We start from the raw sequence: 24368 nt of genomic DNA, 5'->3' as shown, positions 1-24368 counted from the left end.
CCAGTCTCTGCGTCACTCGCTATCTCCTCCCCCAGTCTCTGCGTCCCTCGCTATCACCTCCCCCAGTCTCTGCGTCCCTCGCTATCACCTCCCCCAGTCTCTGCGTCCCTCGCTATCACCTCCCCCAGTCTCTGCGTCACTCGCTATCTCCTCCCCCAGTCTCTGCGTCCCTCGCTATCTCCTCCCCCAGTCTCTGCGTCACTCGCTATCACCTCCCCCAGTCTCTGCGTCCCTCGCTATCACCTCCCCCCAATCTCTGCGTCACTCGCCATCACCTCCCCCAGTCTCTGCGTCCCTCGCTATCTCCTCTCCCAGTCTCTGCGTCACTCGCTATCACCTCCCCCAGTCTCTGCGTCCCTCGCCATCACCTCCCCCAGTCTCTGCGTCCCTCGCCATCACCTCCCCCAGTCTCTGCGTCACTCGCTATCACCTCCCCCAGTCTCTGCGTCCCTCGCTATCAATTCCCCCAGTCTCTGCGTCCCTCGCTATCACCTCCCCCAGTCTCTGCGTCCCTCGCTATCACCTTCCCCAGTCTCTGTGTCACTCGCTATCACCTCCCCCAGTCTCTGCGTCTCTCGCTATCACCTCCCCCCGTCTCTGCGTCACTCGCTATCACCTCCCCCAGTCTCTGCGTCTCTCGCTATCACCTCCCCCAGTCTCTGCGTCCCTCGCTATCACCTCCCCCAGTCTCTGTGTCACTCGCCATCACCTCCCCCAGTCTCTGCGTCCCTCGCTATCACCTCCCCCAGTCTCTGCGTCACTCGATATCACCTCCCCCAGTCTCTGCGTCCCTCGCTATCACCTCCCCCAGTCTCTGCGTACCTCGCTATCACCTCCCCCAGTCTCTGCGTCACTCGCCATCACCTCCCCCAGTCTCTGCGTCCCTCGCCATCACCTCCCCCAGTCTCTGCGTCACTCGCTATCACCTCCCCCAGTCTCTGCGTCACTCGCTATCACCTCCCCCAGTCTCTGCGTCCCTCGCTATCACCTCCCCCAGTCTCTGCGTCCCTCGCTATCACCTCCCCCAGTCTCTGCGTCCCTCACCTCCCCCAGTCTCTGCGTCCCTCGCTAATACCTCCCCCAGTCTCTGCGTCACTCGCCATCACCTCCCCCAGTCTCTGCGTCCCTCGCCATCACCTCCCCCACTCTCTGCGTCACTCGCCATCACCTCCCCCAGTCTCTGCGTCCCTCGCCATCACCTCACCCAGTCTCTGCGTCCCTCGCCATCACCTCCCCCAGTCTCTGCGTCCCTCGCTATCACCTCCCCCAGTCTCTGCGTCACTCGATATCACCTCCCCCAGTCTCTGCGTCCCTCGCCATCACCTCCCCCAGTCTCTGCGTCCCTCGCTATCACCTCCCCCAGTCTCTGCGTCTCTCGCTATCACCTTCCCCAGTCTCTGCGTCCCTCGCTATCACCTCCCCCAGTCTCTGCGTCCCTCGCTATCACCTCCCCCAGTCTCTGCGTCCCTCGCTATCACCTCCCCCAGTCTCTGCGTCCCTCGCTATCACCTCCCCCAGTCTCTGCGTCACTCGCTATCACCTCCCCCAGTCTCTGCGTCCCTCGCTATCACCTCCCCCAGTCTCTGCGTCACTCGCTATCACCTCCCCCAGTCTCTGCGTCCCTCGTTATCACCTCCCCCAGTCTCTGCGTCCCTCGTTATCACCTCCCCCAGTCTCTGCGTCCCTCGCTATCACCTCCCCCAGTCTCTGCGTCCCTCGCTATCACCTCCCCCAGTCTCTGCGTCCCTCGCTATCACCTCCCCCAGTCTCTGCGTCCCTCGCTATCACCTCCCCCAGTCTCTGCGTCCCTCGCTATCACCTCCCCCAGTCTCTGCGTCCCTCGCTATCACCTCCCCCAGTCTCTGCGTCCCTCGCTATCACCTCCCCCAGTCTCTGCGTCCCTCGCTATCACCTCCCCCAGTCTCTGCGTCCCTCGTTATCACCTCCCCCAGTCTCTGCGTCCCTCGCTATCACCTCCCCCAGTCTCTGCGTCCCTCGCTATCACCTCCCCCAGTCTCTGCGTCCCTCGCTATCACCTCCCCCAGTCTCTGCGTCCCTCGCTATCACCTCCCCCAATCTCTGCGTCACTCGCTATCTCCTCCCCCCAGTCTCTGCGTCCCTCGCTATCTCCTCCCCCAGTCTCTGCGTCCCTCGCTATCACCTCCCCCAGTCTCTGCGTCCCTCGCTATCACCTCCCCCAGTCTCTGCGTCCCTCGCTATCACCTCCCCCAGTCTCTGCGTCCCTCGCTATCACCTCCCCCAGTCTCTGCGTCCCTCGCTATCACCTCCCCCAGTCTCTGCGTCCCTCGCTATCACCTCCCCCAGTCTCTGCGTCCCTCGCTATCACCTCCCCCAGTCTCTGCGTCCCTCGCTATCACCTCCCCCAGTCTCTGCGTCCCTCGCTATCACCTCCCCCAGTCTCTGCGTCCCTCGCTAATACCTCCCCCAGTCTCTGCGTCACTCGCCATCACCTCCCCCAGTCTCTGCGTCCCTCGCCATCACCTCCCCCACTCTCTGCGTCACTCGCCATCACCTCCCCCAGTCTCTGCGTCCCTCGCCATCACCTCACCCAGTCTCTGCGTCCCTCGCTCGACATCACCTCCCCCAGTCTCTGCGTCCCTCGCCATCACCTCCCCCACTCTCTGCGTCACTCGCCATCACCTCCCCCAGTCTCTGCGTCCCTCGCCATCACCTCCCCCAGTCTCTGCGTCCCTCGCTATCACCTCCCCCAGTCTCTGCGTCCCTCGCTATCACCTCCCCCAGTCTCTGCGTCACTCGCTATCACCTCCCCCAGTCTCTGCGTCCCTCGCTATCACCTCCCCCAGTCTCTGCGTCCCTCGCTATCACCTCCCCCAGTCTATGCGTCTCTCGCTATCACCTTCCCCAGTCTCTGCGTCCCTCGCTATCACCTCCCCCAGTCTCTGCGTCCCTCGCTATCACCTCCCCCAGTCTCTGCGTCCCTCGCTATCACCTCCCCCAGTCTCTGCGTCCCTCGCTATCACCTCCCCCAGTCACTGCGTCCCTCGCTATCACCTCCCCCAGTCTCTGCGTCCCTCGCTATCACCTCCCCCAGTCTCTGCGTCACTCGCTATCACCTCCCCCAGTCTCTGCGTCCCTCGTTATCACCTCCCCCAGTCTCTGCGTCCCTCGCTATCACCTCCCCCAGTCTCTGCGTCCCTCGCTATCACCTCCACTAGTCTCTGCGTCCCTCGCTATCACCTCCCCCAGTCTCTGCGTCCCTCGCTATCACCTCCCCCAGTCTCTGCGTCCCTCGCTATCACCTCCCCCAGTCTCTGCGTCCCTCGCTATCACCTCCCCCAGTCTCTGCGTCCCTCGCTATCACCTCCCCCAGTCTCTGCGTCCCTCGTTATCACCTCCCCCAGTCTCTGCGTCCCTCGCTATCACCTCCCCCCGTCTCTGCGTCCCTCGCTATCACCTCCCCCCGTCTCTGCGTCCCTCGCTATCACCTCCCCCAGTCTCTGCGTCCCTCGCTATCACCTCCCCCAATCTCTGCGTCACTCGCTATCTCCTCCCCCAGTCTCTGCGTCCCTCGCTATCACCTCCCCCAGTCTCTGCGTCCCTCGCTATCACCTCCCCCAGTCTCTGCGTCCCTCGCTATCACCTCCCCCAGTCTCTGCGTCCCTCGCTATCTCCTCCCCCAGTCTCTGCGTCCCTCGCTATCACCTCCCCCAGTCTCTGCGTCCCTCGCTATCACCTCCCCCAGTCTCTGCGTCACTCGCTATCACCTCCCCCAGTCTCTGCGTCACTCGCTATCACCTCCCCCAGTCTCTGCGTCCCTCGCTATCACCTCCCCCAGTCTCTGCGTCACTCGCCATCACCTCCCCCAGCCTCTGTGTCACTCGCTATCAATTCCCCCAGTCTCTGCGTCACTCGCTATCAATTCCCCCAGTCTCTGCGTCACTCCTTGTCAACCCGTCTCTGCGTCACTTGCAGTAACCACCCGTCTCTGCGTCACTCGCTATCACCTTCGTCTTTGCGTCACTCGCTATCACCTTCCCGTCTTTGCGTCACTCGCTATCACCTCCCCCAGTCTCTGCGTCACTCCCTATCCCCCAGCCTCTGCGTCACTCGCTGTCGCTTCTCGCTGTCACGTGACCACCCCTCCCCCACACTTTGTGCCTTGTTGTTATACTCACCTGACGTCACAAAGAGGCCTCACCACGACACCGTCGTCCTCTCCCCGCCCCCTTTCCCAAGCGCGTCGCCAGGCGGCCGGCAGTCAGCCAATCCTCGAGCGGTTCCCCCGCAATCCCCGCCGCCCAGAGCGAGGCGTGGAATGTGCGCGAGCGTCCCGGCGTCACGAGCCAATCAGAACGCTCGGAGTCCCTGCCGCACAGAAACTACAATTCCCGGCATGCCCCGCCGCATCTTTCCGCACACCGCCCCCCGTACCCGCTGACCCCGCCCCCTGCCCAGGGGACTGGAGGAAGAGAAGCGAGAAGAACGCACGCTGAGTGACGTCAGGGACGTAAAGCGTAATGCTGCGCGCGCAATGTGCGGTGCCGGTGTTCGAGGAGAGCGGAGCCCGTGGTAACTAATAGCAATGTGTCTACATCTCTGTATACCGCTATAGACCTCTGCATAACGCAATAGACCGCTGCATAACGCAATAGACCGCTGCATAACGCAATAGACCGCTGCATAACGCAATAGACCGCTGCATAACGCAATAGACCGCTGCATAACGCAATAGACCGCTGCATAACGCAATAGACCGCTGCATAAGGCAATAGACCGCTGCATAACGCTACAGACCGCTGCATAACGCAATAGACCGCTGCATAACGCAATAGACCGCTGCATAACGCAATAGACCGCTGCATAAGGCAATAGACCGCTGCATAAGGCAATAGACCGCTGCATAACGCTACAGACCGCTGCATAACGCAATAGACCGCTGCATAACCCAATAGACCGCTGCATAACGCAATAGACCGCTGCATAACGCAATAGACTGCTGCATACCGCTATAGACCGCTGCATAACGCTATAGACCGCTGCATAACGCTACAGACCGCTGCATAACGCAATAGACCGCTGCATACCGCTATAGACCGCTGCATACCGCTATAGACCGCTGCATAACGCTATAGACCGCTGCATAACGCTATAGACCGCTGCATACCGCTATAGACCGCTGCATACCGCTATACAGTATACAGCGAGAAGGAGAGGCTCAGTGAGTAAAGACACTGACTGGCACTGAGTTTGAAGCAGGGGAGGCTGGTTTAATTCCCGGTGTCGGCTCCTTGTGACCTTGGGCAAGTCACTTTATCTCCCTGTGCCTCAGGCACCAAAAACATACATTGTAAACTACCCGGGCAGGATCTGTGTCTGCAAAATGTCTCTGTAAAGCGCTATGTAAAACCATCAGCGCTATACAATAACATGCTATTATTATTATATCTATCTCTATATACCCGAACCTCGGGGGCACTATATACAGCGTATCTATCTCTATATACCCGCGTTTCGGGGTGACTATATACAGCGTATATACCTGCGCCCTTGGCTCACTTATACGTATCACTCTATACTTGCGCCCCGGGGTCACAATATACAGTGTATGTACCAATCTCTGCATACCTGCGCCCCGGGGTCACTATATACAGCGTATATATCTCTATATACCTGCGCCCTGGGGTCACTATATACAGTGTATATATCCATCTCTATACACCCACGCCCCGGGGTCACTATATACAACGTGTGTATATAATCACACACACACACGGGTCATTATATACAGCGTGAATATATAATCTCACACACACCGGGGTCATTTTATACAGCGTGTGTGTATATAATCACACACACCGGGGTCATTATGACAAATGACTGCTTTATTAATATAGGCCCAATATCCAGACACTGTGCTTTGCTGTACTATTTGCGCTGCCCTGAGGAAGGGGGAGGTGTTCTCCCCCCGTAACGCTGTGACTTTCTTTTGCCTTTATCTCTAGTTAGACTGGATCTGTGTTTTCGCCGGCGTATTGAGACACCTTGAGACCGCACCGCAGACTTCCCACCTGCAGCTGGACATATGCAGAACGTGGCAGTGAAGGTAAGCGCAGACATGGGCATTATAATGGTTGTGTGTGTGTGTGTGTGTGTGTGTGTGTGTGTCTCTCTCTCGGGGACAGTTTGTGACCCGTGTATCCTGCCCGTGCTCATGTACGGATGGGAGACTTGAACCCTAGATGCGAAGATAATGCAGAAGCTTCAGACAATGCAAAGAAGTATGGAGAGATGCATCCTGGGTGTTACCCAAAGAAGTATGGAGAGATGCATCCTGGGTGTTACCCAAAGAAGTATGGAGAGATGCATCCTGGGTGTTACCCAAAGAAGTATGGAGAGATGCATGCTGGGTATTTCCGATGAGACCGGAAAAAGAATGAATGGGTTAGAAACCACACAAATCTGACCTCACATGGGGGAAGAAGTTAAAATGGCGATGGGCTGGACAAATCGCAAGAAGAAGTGATCATCGGACAAAGATGGAACCCGACTGGATTCCAAGAGAGATTAAAAGACCAAGACGACCCAAAATAAGATGGTAGGATGGGATCGGGGAATGTGTGGGAGCACATTTAAATTCTTCCTCCTTGTGATGTCACAGACTTTTGTTTGGTTTCGGACCCATTCAATTTCTTTCCTGTCCCTTCTGGTAATACCAAGCATGCATCTCTCCATACTTTTGTTATGTCTGAAGCTTCTGAATTATCTTCACATCGAAATCTCCCATCCATACGTGAGCACGGGCAGGACACACGGGTCACACACACTTTCCTCGAGGCTCAGTGGAAGGTCCCCTTGTGATATTGTCTTGTTTCTTCCACAGTCCTCTGTCCAATCTTCCTTCTCCTACTGATTTCATGCAAAGGTTCCCACCCATTGTTACTAACCGGCCGACACCGTCTCCCACTTCTAGTTCTATTCCAGTTATTCCCACCCATTGTTACTTACCGGCCAACACCGTCTCCCACTTCTAGTTCTATTCCAGTTATTCCCACCCATTGTTACTTACCGGCCGACACCGTCTCCCACCTCTAGTTCTATTCCAGTTATTCCCACCCATTGTTACTTACCGGCCGACACCGTCTCCCACCTCTAGTTCTATTCCAGTTATTCCCACCCATTGTTACTTACCGGCCGACACCGTCTCCCACTTCTAGTTCTATTCCAGTTATTCCCACCCATTGTTACTTACCGGCCGAGGCCGACACAGTCTCCCACTTCTAGTTCTATTCCAGTTATTCCCACCCATTGTTACTTACCGGCTGAGGCCGACACCGTCTCCCACTTCTAGTTCTATTCCAGTTATTCCCATCCATTGTTACTTACCGGCCGACACCGTCTCCCACTTCTAGTTCTATTCCAGTTATTCCCACCCATTGTTACTTACCGGCCGACACCGTCTCCCACTTCTAGTTCTATTCCAGTTATTCCCACCCATTGTTACTTACCGGCCGACGCCGATACCGTCTCCCACTTCTAGTTCTATTCCAGTTATTCCCACCCATTGTTACTTACCGGCCGACACCGTCTCCCACTTCTAGTTCTATTCCAGTTATTCCCACCCATTGTTACTCACCGGCCGAGGCCGACACCGTCTCCCACTTCTAGTTCTATTCCAGTTATTCCCACCCATTGTTACTTACCGGCCGACGCCGATACCGTCTCCCACTTCTAGTTCTATTCCAGTTATTCCCACCCATTGTTACTTACCGGCCGACACCGTCTCCCACTTCTAGTTCTATTCCAGTTATTCCCATCCATTGTTACTTACCGGCCGACACCGTCTCCCACTTCTAGTTCTATTCCAGTTATTCCCACCCATTGTTACTTACCGGCCGAGGCCGTCTCCCACTTCTAGTTCTATTCCAGTTATTCCCACCCATTGTTACTTACCGGTCGAGGCCAACACCGTCTCCCACTTCTAGTTCTATTCCAGTTATTCCCACCCATTGTTACTTACCGGCCGACACCGTCTCCCACTTCTAGTTCTATTCCAGTTATTCCCACCCATTGTTACTTACCGGCCGACACCGTCTCCCACTTCTAGTTCTATTCCAGTTATTCCCACACATTGTTACTTACCGGACGAGGCCGATACCGTCTCCCACTTCTAGTTCTATTCCAGTTATTCCCACACATTGTTACTTACCGGACGAGGCCGATACCGTCTCCCACTTCTAGTTCTATTCCAGTTATTCCCACCCATTGTTACTTACCGGCCGACACCGTCTCCCACTTCTAGTTCTATTCCAGTTATTCCCACACATTGTTACTTACCGTCCGAGGCCGACACCGTCTCCCACTTCTAGTTCTATTCCAGTTATTCCCACCCATTGTTACTTACCGGCCGACGCCGTCTCCCACTTCTAGTTCTATTCCAGTTATTCCCACCCATTGTTACTTACCGGCCGACACCGTCTCCCACTTCTAGTTCTATTCCAGTTATTCCCACACATTGTTACTTACCGGCCGACACCGTCTCCCACTTCTAGTTCTATTCCAGTTATTCCCACCCATTGTTACTTACCGGCCGACACCGTCTCCCACTTCTAGTTCTATTCCAGTTATTCCCACCCATTGTTACTTACCGACCGACACAGTCTCCCACTTCTAGTTCTATTCCAGTTATTCCCACCCATTGTTACTTACCGGCCGAGGCCGACACCGTCTCCCACTTCTAGTTCTATTCCAGTTATTCCCACCCATTGTTACTTACCGGCCGAGGCCGTCTCCCACTTCTAGTTCTATTCCAGTTATTCCCACCCATTGTTACTTACCGGCCGAGGCCGACACCGTCTCCCACTTCTAGTTCTATTCCAGTTATTCCCACCCATTGTTACTTACCGGCCGACGCCGATACCGTCTCCCACTTCTAGTTCTATTCCAGTTATTCCCACCCATTGTTACTTACCGGCCGACACCGTCTCCCACTTCTAGTTCTATTCCAGTTATTCCCACCCATTGTTACTCACCGGCCGAGGCCGACACCGTCTGCCACTTCTAGTTCTATTCCAGTTATTCCCACCCATTGTTACTTACCGGCCGACACCGTCTCCCACTTCTAGTTCTATTCCAGTTATTCCCACCCATTGTTACTTACCGGCCGACACCGTCTCCCACTTCTAGTTCTATTCCAGTTATTCCCACCCATTGTTACTTACCGGCCGAGGCCGTCTCCCACTTCTAGTTCTATTCCAGTTATTCCCACCCATTGTTACTTACCGGTCGAGGCCAACACCGTCTCCCACTTCTAGTTCTATTCCAGTTATTCCCACCCATTGTTACTTACCGGCCGACACCGTCTCCCACTTCTAGTTCTATTCCAGTTATTCCCACACATTGTTACTTACCGGACGAGGCCGATACCGTCTCCCACTTCTAGTTCTATTCCAGTTATGCCCACCCATTGTTACTTACCGGCCGACACCGTCTCCCACTTCTAGTTCTATTCCAGTTATTCCCACCCATTGTTACTTACCGGCCGACACAGTCTCCCACTTCTAGTTCTATTCCAGTTATTCCCACCCATTGTTACTTACCGGTCGAGGCCAACACCGTCTCCCACTTCTAGTTCTATTCCAGTTATGCCCACCCATTGTTACTTACCGGCCGACACCGTCTCCCACTTCTAGTTCTATTCCAGTTATTCCCGCCCATTGTTACTTACCGGCCGACACCGTCTCCCACTTCTAGTTCTATTCCAGTTATTCCCACACATTGTTACTTACCGGCCGACACCGTCTCCCACTTCTAGTTCTATTCCAGTTATTCCCACCCATTGTTACTTACCGGCCGAGGCCGACACCGTCTCCCACTTCTAGTTCTATTCCAGTTATTCCCACCCATTGTTACTTACTGGCCGATACCATCTCCCACTTCTAGTTCTATTCCAGTTATTCCCACCCATTGTTACTTACCGGCCGACACCGTCTCCCACTTCTAGTTCTATTCCAGTTATTCCCACCCATTGTTACTTACCGGCCAACACCGTCTCCCACTTCTAGTTCTTTTCCAGTTATTCCCACCCATTGTTACTCACCGGCCGAGGCCGATACCGTCTCCCACTTCTAGTTCTATTCCAGTTATTCCCACCCATTGTTACTTACCGGCCGCGGCCGACACCGTCTCCCACTTCTAGTTCTATTCCAGTTATTCCCACCCATTGTTACTTACCGGCCGACACCGTCTCCCACTTCTAGTTCTATTCCAGTTATTCCCACCCATTGTTACTCACCGGCCGAGGCCGATACCGTCTCCCACTTCTAGTTCTATTCCAGTTATTCCCACCCATTGTTACTCACCGGCCGAGGCCGACACCGTCTCCCACTTCTAGTTCTATTCCAGTTATTCCCACCCATTGTTACTTACCGGCCGACACCGTCTCCCACTTCTAGTTCTATTCCAGTTATTCCCACCCATTGTTACTCACCGGCCGAGGCCGACCCCGTCTCCCACTTCTAGTTCTATTCCAGTTATTCCCACCCATTGTTACTTACCGGCCGACGCCGATACCGTCTCCCACTTCTAGTTCTATTCCAGTTATTCCCACCCATTGTTACTTACCGGCCGACACCGTCTCCCACTTCTAGTTCTATTCCAGTTATTCCCACCCATTGTTACTTACCGGCCGACGCCGATACCGTCTCCCACTTCTAGTTCTATTCCAGTTATTCCCATCCATTGTTACTTACCGGCCGACACCGTCTCCCACTTCTAGTTCTATTCCAGTTATTCCCACCCATTGTTACTTACCGGCCGACACCGTCTCCCACTTCTAGTTCTATTCCAGTTATTCCCGCCTTGGCTGACGTGACACATTTGTGTGCTAAGGCAATGTCTGTCCAGGTATAGGTCTGTTCCCCTTTGTCTTGCTGTAGACACGAATTCCAGGGGGAGCATAGGGAAGAAACACAAAATAAAACAGATCTAAGTGCAGTGGAATTTTAAATGGGGAAAATGCGTTTCCAAAATCTTGGCTCCTGTGGAATGGCTATTTACAAGATGTAAGAGTCAAAACAGCAGGGTAAGAGTCAAAACAGCAGGGTAAGAGTCAAAACAGCAGGGTTGACAATCAGTCACTGGTGGATGTGTAGTGTATCAATCGTCAGGGTGGTTCAGGTACTCAGGAAGGTAAGTCCCAGGTAAGAGAGAGAACAAACTTGCATAGCGCAGATCAACCAAGGTATAAAAATGATTTATCTAAGTAAATAATGCACTCACAATATAAAGAATAACATCGGGCATGTCACACTTAATAAGTGTATGAGAGGATATCCGCAGCCAGCTGGTTCACCATCCCGCAACTCACCGCGCTCATCCGTCTCTGCCTCTGCTCAACTGCGTCACCGCGTGGCTCGGCGTCTGACGTCAGGTCCGGTTTCGTCTGTTGGGGGGGGGCTGGACCTTCCGTGAGTCTTCTGAGGCTCATCCGAGGGATCTGGAGAGCAGCTGGGCTACCGAAGGGCGTTCATTGTGTGCCTCCTTCCGGACGAAGCAGTCTGGAGAGGACTCACGGAAGGTCCAGGCCCCACCAACAACGAAACCGGACCTGACGTCAGACGCCGAGCCACGCGGTGACGCAGTTGAGCAGAGGCAGAGACGGATGAGCGCGGAGAGTTGCGGGATGGTGAACCAGCTGGCTGCTGATATCCTCTCATACACTTATTAAGTGTGACATGTCCGATTTTATTCTTTATATTGTGAGTGCATTATTTACTTAAATCATTTTTATACCTTGGTTGATCTGCGCTATGCAAGTTTGTTCTCGCTCTTTTACCTGGGACTTACCTTCCTGAGTACCTCAACCACCCTGACGATTGATACACTACACATCCACCAGTGACTGTCAACCCTGCTGTTTTGACTCTTACCCTGCTGTTTTGACTCTTACCCTGCTGTTTTGACTCTTACATCTTGTAAATAGCCATTCCACAGGAGCCAAGATTTTGGAAACGCATTTTCCCCATTTAAAACTCCACAGCTCTTAGATCTGTTTTATTTTGTGTTTCTTCCCTATGCTCCCCCTGGATTTCGTGTCTTCTACTGTTACCATTGGGGACGAGTGAAGACTACCCCTCCCAGTGGGTCTGAGCAGGGGGTGAAATTGTATACACATTTTATATTTTCACATCAATGTTTGCGCCTGTTTTCACTTTATCACTATACCCCTTTATCTTGCTGTCAGCCTGCAGTCTCTTTGCAGCTCAAGACATCTGTCCTTCCTGGGTCAGCCCCAATTGTGAGACATTAGGAATTTGCGTCCGGTCTCAGAACAGGCTATTTCTGAGAGCTCTAATCAGCCAGGTGGAGTTGGTTAATTGCTGGTATGCAATTAACCAGCACACTGCTGGATTAGAGGCAAGTTTCTTAACGGATAAATCCCTGTTACATACCTCCCATCTCAACTCTTTATGATGAGTGCACAGGCTTTTGTTGTTGATCCATCATCTTGTTTGAGTGCAATGATTTGCTTCTTCCCATCCATACGTCAATGATTTGTCTTCTTTAAGCGTGTTATCTTCCATCGTCTTCCTCGCCCTGTCACAGTCATGTTCTCTTCCATCTTCAGTTACACGTTTACGGATCGTCTCGCACAGCTCTGCGTGTTCTATTCTTATTCCGGCGACTTGGGATTCCTTCATTTCTTGTCGTCTCCTCAGTAATTGTTTTCTCATCAAATATTTTCTCTGCTGTTTATTCTCGAGGTTATCGATGTTGATTGTTTTTGTCTCTTTAATCAGTTTGCTTCAGTCCATCTTTGCATTCAAATGTAATTTGCAGCGAGCCAATCGGTGATCGCTCCTTGTGTCAAAACGGTTAAGGACTGTGCGTCTTCAATCGCATGTTTCTTGTTTGCTAGGATATAATAATAAAAAATGTTTTTATTCCATTGGGTCTATTCCATGTCCATTTTTTATTTTGATTCTTCTAGAATAATAAATTCATGATGTAGAAGTTCTGGAAATTCTCCCAATCTATCCCCACGTTCCTTCCCGTTACCGTACTTACCCACTGATGCTTCGTCCTTGTGCCGGGCACCAATCGTTGCACTGAAATAACGATCTTGCGGTGACCATTTCCTTGGTTGAGTTGGTGGATTTCATGGTTGAAGTCTTCGATTTCATCGTCGGCGTGACTTGATGTCGGAGCGCACACTTGGGTTGTTTGAATGACGGTTCTGGCTTTCCTTTCCGATCAGCTTTCATACTCCACTGTTATTTTCTCCATACCGTGTGAACGACCAAGCCTCCCCTGATTCTTCCAGTATCTGTACCTCTGGAATAGAATAGGTGTCCGCCTTTTTGAGCTCAGTGAGGCCTTCATCTTTTCTTCGAACTTCACTACGGCCAACAATATCCTATGAAACCTTTTTCGGGTTGGTCTCCCAGTTGTTGCCGTGCTGCTTCACTGGGGAGAATCTGGCAGGTGTAGGTAGCCAGTTTGAGGTTTGAATGAGTGCTTTTGTTTCACCTCCGGGGGTTCATTGCACCCTCTGCCATCATGTCTTCTTCCTAAATGCCCTCAGGCCCAGGGACAGTCCAGCCTCCGGAGAATGAGGGCCATGAATTTTTGGTGCGTTCTATACTTGGGGGTTGAGGCCTCATTTGCATGTTGGCGAGTACCTGTCCCACTTTAGCCGGTTCTTCAACCTGTGTCTCCCCACTGCTGGATGAAGCCCCCCCCCCCAATGATCCCCCAGGTCCTGCGGTTACAGCCTCTCTTCTCCCACACATTCCCTCATCCCATCCTACCATCTTACTTTGGGTCGGCGTCTTGGTCTTTTAATCTCTCTTGGAATCCAGTCAAGTTCCATCTTTGTCCAACGACGGTCATTTCTTCCTGCGATGTGTCCGGCCCACCGCCATTTTAATTTATTCCCCCGTGTGATGATGTCACAGACTTTTGTTTTTTTGGTAATGAACCCATTCATTCTTTTTCTTGTCTCTTTGGGTAATACCCAGGATGCATCGCTCCAAACTTCTTTGCATGCATTGTGGAACCTGTGGGCCTATGTAACTAAATATGTATGTAATGGTTACCGGAGCGACGTTGTACAGGTCTCCAGCAGGGAGGGAGTTAGTGGCGCGATGCTCTGCAGCAATGTGGCAGGGAAGGTGTTAGTGGAGCGATGCTCTGCGGATCTGGCAGGGAGCAGATTAGTGGTGCAACGCCCTGCGAATCTCTGGCATGGAAGGGGTTAGTGGTGCGATGCTCTGCAGGTCTCTGGAAGGTAAGGGGTCAATGGAGCGCCGCTCTGCGGGTGTCCGACAGGGAAGGGATTAATGACTTGATGCTTGGCAGGTAAGTGGTTAATAGAACGATGCTCTGCAGGTCTCTGGCAGGGAAGGGGTTAATGGAGCAATGCTCTGTATGGCTCTGGCAGGTAAGGGGTTAATAGAACGGTGCTCTGCAGGTCTCTGGCAGGGAAGGGGTTAGTGGTGTGATGCTCTGCAGGCTTAGCCTGGGCTTCCCCTCATGTCAGAGGCCTTGCAGCTGAAGCCAGGGGACCAGGATGCAGCCTCCGGGGGCCAGGCAGGATAACGCCTTCCTGAGCCAGGGGAAGTGAGCAGGGAGGGGAGACCAGCACTGCGGCTGGAGAGCTCACAGGAAGACGACACCCCCTGTGTGTGTGTGTGTGTGTGTGTGTGTGTACACACTGGTGTAGCAGAGAGAGATGCCGTGTGTCACTGTTGCTGCTTCTCTTTAGATGGAGAGCTCGAGCTCAGCAGCGCCACCTTTCTGTGAAGAGACCAAGGAGAATGTGGACCCGCCCCTTGCCAGGTGAGGGGGCGTGTGCTGGAGGGAGGTGCATATATAATAAATATATATATATATATTCCGATATCCAACAAGGCTCTCTACGGTTCCGGTCGACATAGAACCTTTTTTAAAGTGTCTGTCTCTTGAGAAAGGGGGAAAAGGCACTTTTGGTGACCTGCCACTCAACCTAATATTCCCAATAATAATGGTGAACAAGCAGGGTGCAAAGGGGACAATAACATTATTTACAAAGTAGGGGCCAGACAGGATCCCTTTTTTTTTTTTCAAATTGTTTTATTAGGCACTGATACAACATGTGATTTACAGTTTCAATACTTTGCCTAATACGTAAACATTTTAACTTTTTCTGGGGTAAAGAAGGGGCAACCTTGGGTGTCCCAGAAGAGGGGTCCTCTGAGAGTGAGGACAGAGGGGCCGGGGGGGAGGGAGGAGGGAGTTAGGGAGGGTTGGGAGTTCACATCCTGGGGGCCCTAAATCTGTGGCCCTTGGTCTTAGTGGGCTGACATTGGGGTTCAGAGGAGACTAGTTTGTTTCTTTACATATTTTCGACCTACCAGGGCCTTCATCTGTTGAGGAGCCACCAGGGTTCCCATATCGTATCGAAGGCGATAAGCTTTTGCCTTAGCATGGCCGTCAACTTCTCCATTACCATCACTCCATTGACCCTTTTTTTAATGGACATTTTGGATGGTGTGGTTTGTCTCTTCCAGGAGGCCGCTATCTCGCATCTAGCCGCAGTTAAGATATGGGAGATTAATTTCCCAGTTGTCCGGACAATACCTGGTATTGGCCTTGCAAGTAGGAAGGTCAGCGGTTCTATAGGTAATTCTAGGTCTGTGACCTCTTTTATCAAATTTTGGACCTTTGCCCAGTACTTAACAATTTCCGGACAGGACCACCAGATGTGGGCCATGTCCCCTCTATGACCGCAGCCTCTCCAACATAAATCTGACGCCAGGGGGTAGATCTGGTTCAACCTCGCTGGGGTGAGGTACCAGTGGTAGAGAATTTTATAGATATTCTCCTTTGTAACGGTGCATAGGGACGTTCCTGAGGCTGCCTGCCAAATTTCCTCCCAAATCTCCCTTTCTACTGTAATGTTCAAGTCTGCCGCCCATTTGAGCATGTAGTCGTGGTCTTGGGTGACCGTTGAGTTTTCTATAATAGTATATATATCGGAAATTAATCCCCTTTGGTATGTGTTTGCTTGACACAGTCGTTCGAATTTTGTGAGGGAGGGGAATTCTGGGGACTGGCATATCTTTTGGGCAAAGTGTCGAATTTGTAGGTATTTGAATGTGTCCAATTCCCTGATTTTGTATTTGGCTTTAACTTCTTGGTAACTCAGGAACGTGTCTAGGCTCAGAAGGTCCGCAATCGTCCCGATCCGCCCCTCTTTCAATCGGTCGTATAGCTTAGATCCGCATCCCGGGGGGAATTTTGGGTTGTTGGATAGGGGCGTGAGTTGTGGGTTAGCTGAGCACAGTCCGAGTCTGGTCTTGTGTTTTGACCATATTTCCCATGTAAACAGGGACGCTTGTAATTTTAGGTTGTGCATCTGCCTTTCTCCTTTATCTAAACTCCATAGGCAGGCCTGCAGAGAAGGCATTCTGGCATATTTAGATTCAATATCGATCCAGCAGTGTTTGGCTGGGTCGGCATTCCACATAACAGCTTGTTTCAATTGTGCTGCTATATAGTATTTGTGTATATCTGGGACGGCCATACCCCCCTTTCCTCTTGGCGCCAACAAGACCGATCTTGCTACTCTGGGCCTTTTGCCCTGCCAAATGAAATTAAACATCCTGTTTTGTATGCTCTTTAGATCAGTGCCAGGCACATGGACCGGGAGTGTCTGAAAATAGTATAAAAGTCTAGGGAGAATATTCATCTTAACGGAGACCATTCTCCCAATCCATGATATCTGGTAACCTTGCCACTGTTCCAAATCTTTCTTAATTGTAACCCAAAGCGCTGGGTAGTTATCTTGGTATAGAGCTCTGTAGTGTCTTGATATATTTACTCCCAGGTATTTAATATATGAAGGACACCACCGGTAATTGAAATTCAGTTTGAGTAGTTTCACTTCCTCATCCAGTAGGCTAATATTTAAGGCCTCCGATTTTCCACTGTTTATTTTGTACCCAGACACTTTACCAAAGTCCAATAGTTCTCTTTGAAGGTTCGGAAGAGAAGTTTGGGGTCTGGTCAGGGTCAGAATGATATCGTCGGCGAATAGGGATATTTTAAAATTTGTTTCACCTATCTTGACACCCTGTATATTTATATTGTTTCGAATTTTGGTCGCAAGTGGTTCGATCGTGAGAGCAAAAAGAAGAGGAGATAAGGGACAACCCTGCCTTGTGCCATTTTTAATTTGAAATCTCTCGCCCGTTCCACCTGGGAGTTTGACCGCGGCGGAAGGGTTCTGGTAGAGAGCCCGGACTCCTTCCAGGAACTTATCTTTGAAGCCAAATTTTTCCAAGGCCTTGTCTAGGAATAACCAGTCTATCCTATCGAATGCCTTCTCTGCATCTAGACTCAGTAGCATTGCCCTTGTTTTGGACATGTGGGCATGGTCAACTATGTTTATTATTTTACGCGTGTTATCCGCTGCTTGGCGTCCTGTGACAAATCCAACTTGGTCTGAATGGATAAGTCTGGGTAATATGGGGTTTAGCCTGTTCGCGAGAATTTTACTGTACAGTTTTAGATCATTGTTCAAAAGAGATATGGGCCTATAACTTCCACACTGGGTCGGGTCCTTCCCCTCTTTGTGGATTATTGCTAAGTTAGCTGAGGACATAGAGTTTGGTATTGGGTTTCCCTCCATGAAGGAGTTAAATAGATTTAGAAGGTGGGGTGTCAGTATAGGTAGGAACTTCTTGTAGTAGGAATTTGTATAGCCGTCAGGTCCCGGCGCTTTGGAGGATTTGGATGCTTTTACCGCAGCTGACAGTTCATCCACTGTTATTTTACCATTTAACCTTTCATTCTCCTCCTCTGTCAGGGAGGGGAGGTTACAATCAGAAAGGTAATTTATTATTGATGTTTCTGCAGTTGACTTTGGAATAGCGGAGTTGGATCTCAGATTGTATAATTTGGTGTAGAATTTGGTAAATTCCTCCGCTATTTTTTTCTCATTATAGACTATCTCACCAGACCTATTCTTGATCGCTGTGATCTGTGATCTTTTTTGTATGCCTCTTAACCTGCTAGCAAGAAGTCTATCGGCTTTGTTCCCTTTGTCGTAATACCTCTGGCCCGTCCATTTTAGAGCTTTTTCTACATTTTCTAGTTGTATATCCTTTAGTTTAACTCTGGCAGCTGTCAGTGATTTGTAAATTCTCCTGGACGGGTTCAGTTTGTGTTGCTGCTCTAGTTGTATAATTTTGTCAGTAAGCTCTTTGGTCAGTTTTACTTTGGCTTTCTTCCTATATGATGCTATCGAGATAAGTTGGCCCCTAATGGCCGCTTTGTGGGCTTCCCACAGGGTAGCTGGGGAGTCCACCGACCCTAGGTTTAGTCTGAAATAATTCTTTAGGGCTCTTTTGATCTCTCTTTCTATCTCTTTATTGTTTAAGAGAGAGTCATTTAGTCTCCAGTTATATGTGAATGTTTTTACGAATGGGGTCGTGAGATTTAGAGAAATTGGGGCGTGATCTGACCATGTGATTGGGCCAATATCTGTGTTGGTTGTTGCTTCTAGAACATTCTTGGTAGCAAGGAAACAGTCAATACGGGAATAGGTCTGGTGAGGGGCCGAGTAGAAAGTATAATCTCTTTGACCCTGGTGTTGTGCTCTCCAAATATCTACTAGTGAGAATTCCTTTATAATGTCCCTAAAACTTTTCCCCAATCTTATTGCTTGGGGCGGATGCGGACGTCCCGGTGTGGTTGATTTGTCCTCTGCTGGGTTGAGGACCATATTTAGATCTCCTCCTATTATCAGGGAGGACAAATATTCCGGATCAATCTCCTCTAGTACTTTTCTGAGGAAGATTGGCTGATTCTCATTGGGGGCATAGAGGTTGATCAGGGCGATCGCGGATCCTGCCAGAGAGCCATACACCACTACAAATCTACCCTCTGGGTCCGTTGTGACTTTTGTTAAATTGAAGGGGGTGCCTTGCCTGATCAAAATGGCTACTCCCCGTTTTTTACTACTGAATGATGAGTAGTAACTCATAGGGTATGCATTTTGGAAAGTTTTGGGCGGCTCCTGCGCAGTAAAATGCGTCTCCTGGAGAAAGACAATATCACCATTGAGCTTTTTTAATTCTTGAAGGGCTAGCCTTCTTTTCCTATTATTCTGTAGTCCCTTTACATTAAGAGACACTAGTTTAATTGGTCCTTGCTTGGCCATTGTCTCCCTTGTCTATGTGAAGTTTTTATTTTTTTATTTTTATAAAGGGTCAGTAGCTGGGTGTTCAGTTAGATGGTATTCTTGTCTTTTGTGGGCCTTAGTTGACCAGGGTGTGAGGGGGGGGAGGGTGTGAGAGGGGGGAGGGGGCCTGCTGGGAAAGTGTCAGCAGGTAACAGTAAGAGATGAAAGTAGACCTTGTTCTGGTCTTAATGGAACAAGACCGATCTAAGGGGTAGTCGGTTTGTCGGGTAAAGGACCCTTGGGGGGTGGGTCCGGTGACGGTAACCGTCCGGAGTGGGCGAGGTAGAGACCCTATGGTTTCATATTTTACCCGCTTTTTCCCTTCATTTTCTCTGTGAAGAGAGGGGGGACGCGGGGGTGGAACTTATACAATAGGAGTCTTGGTGTAGTGCGGGCACAGTGATCAATATCTGGCTCGCTTTACCCTTCTTTAGTTTGAGAATCCTCTATTAGCTGGGAGGGGATAGTGGGTGGATAGGGCAAGTTTGGGGGGTGGGTGGGGGTAGGGGAGGGGAGCAGTCATCAGGGGTTAGAGGCAGGGATATGCCTTGGCCCTTTATGCTTGATTTCTTCTGGTAGGTCCTAATTAGACCCCTTTATGTTCGGGTGGATGTCTCGTTTAGTGTGGGTTGGCCTGAGTTAGTGGGATTTTACTTTTATCCCTAATGCCTATCCTAGGGAATGTAGCTATCCTCAGCGGGTGTGAGTTGATCTCCTGGGTAGATCTGAAACTAGGTAGGGGGGTTTATGAGGGGGGGACAGAAGAGGGGGGGGGTAGGCAGGAGGGGGGAGGGGGGGAGTGTTCTTTTTGATAGGGTTTACCTGGGAATTGGTTGCCCCATTTATACATTCTTGATTTACCTATTACTTTAGTGAGGGAACATTCAACATTTATGACTCTTTGCATTTTCCTTTGTCGTGGTCTCAAGAGAGAAGTAGCAATAGTCGAACATATCTCTTTAGCATTATGTACATTTTCTGCTATGTTGCATATTACCATGGGTACCTGTGAGTCATGGGTCAGTGCCTCTCCAGAGACTTCCATCATTCTAGTTAGGGGTAGGGAGCTAGGAAGGGAGGGGGGTAGAGGGGGCGGGGAGGGAGGGGGGGGAGTAGGGGGGGAAAGGGGGTGGGGGGGGCGGAAGGGGGGGAGTGGGGGTGGGGAAGGAGGGGGGCGGGGAGGGGGTAGGAGGTAGGGGGGGGAGAGGGGGTACATATACATGGCTCATTTGTCTAGTACATACTTTCTGCATTGTATTCCTCTGTGGTATAGAACAGCAACATGACTACCTCTATCTCAGTGGGCTGTAGAGTTCATGGGTATGACCTTTTCAATTGACATTTAGCATTACATTCCACGTATTTACTATTGTTTCACGCCGGGTTATTTCCACCTTTGGGAAGGAGATGGGATGGGGTGGGGTGGAGGGGGGGGGGTGGGAGAGTAAGGGGGAGCGGGGGGATGGGAGGGACTGGGGGGGGCTTGGGATGGGGGGGTGATTAGGGATGGGAGGGATGGGGGGGGTGGGGGGGGAGGGGGGGCCAAGGGGGGTACGTATGCATAGACTTTCTGCAATGTGTGCTCCTCTGCAGTGTATCGTGTCAGCATGACGGTCTTTACATCAATGGGCTATAAGTATCATGAGTATAACCCCTTTGATCGACATTTAGCATAGCAGTACACATGTTTACTATTGTTTCACATAGGGATATTCCCACCTTTTGATTGGGGGGGCAGTTTCTCTCCAGATCTTACAATCTTTATACCATTGGGAGGGAGGTAGAGGGGGATGGGGTGGGGGGGAGGAGGGGGAGGGCGGGGGTAAATAAAAATAATAATAATAAAAAAAAAATTAAAAAAAGGGGGGGGGGGGCCCGTGAGGATTGGAGGGGGGGAGGTATGGGTAGGGGGGGTAAGCGTAGGGGGGGGAAGGCATGGGGGAGGGGAAGAGGTAGGGGGGGGTATGGAGGGAGTATATATATAACTTCTAAACTCTGGTGCATATTATTATTACACTTCTTACCACTACTCTGTCTACAGCAATCTTACTTTGGGGCTTCAGATAGATGAGCCTATAAGCAGAATTTTTTTTTTTTTTTGGGGGATATGAGTTGAGGCAAGAGAGGAAGGGTTGGGGTAGAGGTATGGGGAGCGGGGGGGGGGGCACGCGGCGTCATCCTTTAGAATATGATATATAGCTTATATTAACCGGGGATAAAAGGGGGGGGGGGGAATGCGGGATGGGTAGTTTTAACAAGGGGATTGATTTATCGATTAACTTTTACACAAAGGGTAGCAGTAACAATAGTTAACTAAATTTCTAACCTAACGGCCTTTTAACTTTAATTTGGGCAACCATCCTATGTCCAACTAGGCCTTTAAACTAAACTGGGTTACAGACCCGTTCGGTGAACAACCCTCGTTCTGAAGACCTCAGGGATTAGAGTTCTCGCCGGTAAAGATCGCGTCGCCATCAGGGCCACAGGTTGCACGGCTGGTCTGTGGCCCGGTCCTTGCCTGGTTATAGTTGGATCGGAAAATGGCGGGCGGAGGGCCCGACGGCTCCCCTCCCCTCACTCCGGGGGGGAACGGATGGCGCTCCGGTCACAGGCGGGAAGGGACGTAGTCTCGCGAGGTTCCTGCTGATCACCTGTGTCGGTATCCAGTGGTCGTCGGTCGATCCGTGTTGCGGTTGCTTCCGTCTCGGGTGAGTACCTCTGGGCTTTTTTCCCCTTTGTCACAGGGGGGATGTCATCGGGAGCTGAAAGGGAGCGGTGCCGCGCTTCACAGGGGCCGCTACTTCATGTTTGTGTGGCGTTGTCCCGCGAGTCTTACCGATGCTCGGACCGGGGGATCTTCAGGTTCCTGGTTCGGGGGGTGGCGATCTTCGTTTTCCCAGGAGGCAGGGGGGGTTAGTCCAAGGGCTTGGACCAGTGGGGTCATGTCTTCAGGATATCTAATAGTATAAAATTTTCCCTTGTGGTGGATTGTCAATTTGAAGGGAAACCCCCATTTGTATTTTATTCCCTTTTCTCGCAAAAGTAAAGTTAAGGGGCGTAATCCTTTGCGTCTATCCACGGTCTTTTTGGACAGGTCTGTGTAAACTTGGATGTCCTCCCCCTGGTATTGAATGGGGTCTTTCTCGCGGCATGCGGTCATAATTTTTTCTTTGGCCGTGTAGTTATGAAGACGGATGATCACATCCCTTCTTCTGTTGGGGTCCTCAGACCTCGGGCCTAGCGCGCGATGAGCTCTGTCAATTTCAAGCTCTCTCTCGTCCAGGCCTTCACAGACGGTAGTAAAGAATTCTTTGAGGTATCCCCGGATCTGATTAGGGAGGACCTCCTCCGGGACCCCGCGCAGTCTGATGTTCTGGCGGCGGTCCCGGTTTTCTTGGTCCTCGAGACCATCTTTAAGTGCGTTCACCTCCGCTCCCAGTCGGGTGATTTCCTCATCCGCCTCCTTCTGGTGAGTGAGGGCCTCTTCTAGCCTGGCCTCCAGGGATGCGGTCCGCTTGGTGAGCCCTGTTATGTCTCGTTTTAGTTCGTCAACCGCCTCTCTCAGGTCAGACTGCAGGGATCTGTACAATTTGCTGTGGATTTCCTCCAGGTAAGCCTTTGTGATCCCCTGCTCTGCAGTCATTATACCGGGTGAGTGCTCTTGCATTATTGTTGCCGGCCTAGTGCCTCGTGCGCCGGGCGGGGAGGCGCCATCTTGTTTTCTGGCGGCGGCCTCAGTGCTCTGCTTTGACGGGGTGAAAAACTTTGCAACTCCTGGTCCCGACTGATTTTTCGGTTTCTGGGACATCCCTGCGTGTTTGGGGGTCTGTCCTGTATCTTTTGGTGCCTGAATTTTCGGGGTAAATCTAGTTTAAATTAGTTTTATTCATGCGGGTCTCTGGAGCTCTCCTCTTAGCCCTCCGTCTTGGATGACGTCATCGGCACGCCCCCCAGACAGGATCCCTTTTAATGCACTCGCTGTGGAAAACAATACCAAGGACCAATAGCCCAAATAAGAGTAATACTCTAATACAAGGGCGGGCGCAGAGACACCGCACTGCTACTATACGGGGGGCGTATCCCCACCTCGTCCCCTCAGGGACTAAAAGCTAAAACAACATTTTAATAACGTCCATAAACAAAATAAAAATGTACATAGTGAACAAGGTTAAAATCCTCCATGGGGCGGTGACTAGCTGCAGGATAGTGCCTGGCGTGGCGCTCCGGTGAGCACACGGTGTGAGTACACAGAGTCTGCCCTGGTGCAGGGGAAGTGTGATACATCTCAATCCTCCATCAGGGGTAAACCTAGTAAGGCGGGTATCCCGCTCACTCGTGTACTACGTAATATACCTCTAACATGTACACACATATACAGTGGCGTACGAGAGAGAAACTCTGGCAGTGTAGGAACGGGTAACTATAATCGCACACGCATGAAAATCTGTTTAACTTAATGGGGCATAAGTATCCATATTGGTAATCCAAAAGCACATTATATACGGGATGACGGGACGACGCTGGCATCCGGGGAAGTGGGGCGGCCCCTGGAGCCGACCCATACGGCTCGTCTTCTGGTTATCCGGCTGCTAAGCCGCTCTGATTTGCACCATGCATGCGTCACATTGTATTGTATCTGCCTAGTTCATGTGGTTACTTCCATCGCCTCAGTGTACAGAGAGGACACATTCAGTACACAATGTGTGCCGTGCTGCTCCGCGTCACACGTACACGCGCAGTGCTGATAGGTGTGTCACAGCATATGGTAACTGTTTAGCCTTTCTGTTGGCTCTCCCACCTCATTATACATAGAGTATTAGCCCGTATATAATGTGCTTTTGGATTACCAATATGGATACTTATGCCCCATTAAGTTAAACAGATTTTCATGCGTGTGCGATTATAGTTACCCGTTCCTACACTGCCAGAGCTTCTCTCTAGTACGCCACTGTATATGTGTGTACATGTTAGAGGTATATTACGTAGTACACGAGTGAGCGGGATACCCGCCTTACTAGGTTTACCCCTGATGGAGGATTGAGATGTATCACTCTTCCCCTGCACCAGGGCAGACTCTGTGTACTCACACCGTGTGCTCACCGGAGCGCCACGCCAGGCACTATCCTGCAGCTAGTCACCGCCCCATGGAGGATTTTAACCT

The 24368-nt window shown here is 51.2% G+C and overlaps 2 protein-coding genes across 3 annotated transcripts in view; one reads left to right on the top strand and one right to left on the bottom strand.

Moving 5' to 3' along the window:
* LOC142479733 (inactive tyrosine-protein kinase PEAK1-like) overlaps positions 1–4311 on the bottom strand; it is a 77879-nt gene extending 73568 nt beyond the window's left edge. For both annotated transcript variants that reach the window (XM_075582610.1, XM_075582612.1), the window contains exon 1: positions 4158–4311. The gene's annotated coding sequence lies outside the window, so the exon portion shown is untranslated. The remainder of the gene's footprint in view (positions 1–4157) is intronic.
* LOC142479730 (high mobility group protein 20A-like) overlaps positions 4208–24368 on the top strand; it is a 40453-nt gene continuing 20292 nt past the window's right edge. The window contains exons 1-3 of the mRNA XM_075582604.1: positions 4208–4551; positions 5985–6085; positions 14747–14820. Coding sequence (XP_075438719.1) covers positions 6065–6085; positions 14747–14820 — 95 coding nt within the window. The 5' untranslated portion in view covers positions 4208–4551; positions 5985–6064. The remainder of the gene's footprint in view (positions 4552–5984; positions 6086–14746; positions 14821–24368) is intronic.

The sequence above is a fragment of the Ascaphus truei genome, unplaced genomic scaffold, assembly GCF_040206685.1.
Source record: "Ascaphus truei isolate aAscTru1 unplaced genomic scaffold, aAscTru1.hap1 HAP1_SCAFFOLD_241, whole genome shotgun sequence".
In the NCBI taxonomy this organism is placed as follows: Eukaryota; Metazoa; Chordata; class Amphibia; order Anura; family Ascaphidae; genus Ascaphus; species Ascaphus truei.
The sequence above is the reverse complement of the archived record's forward strand: the minus strand, read 5'-3'. Positions and strand labels throughout refer to the sequence as shown.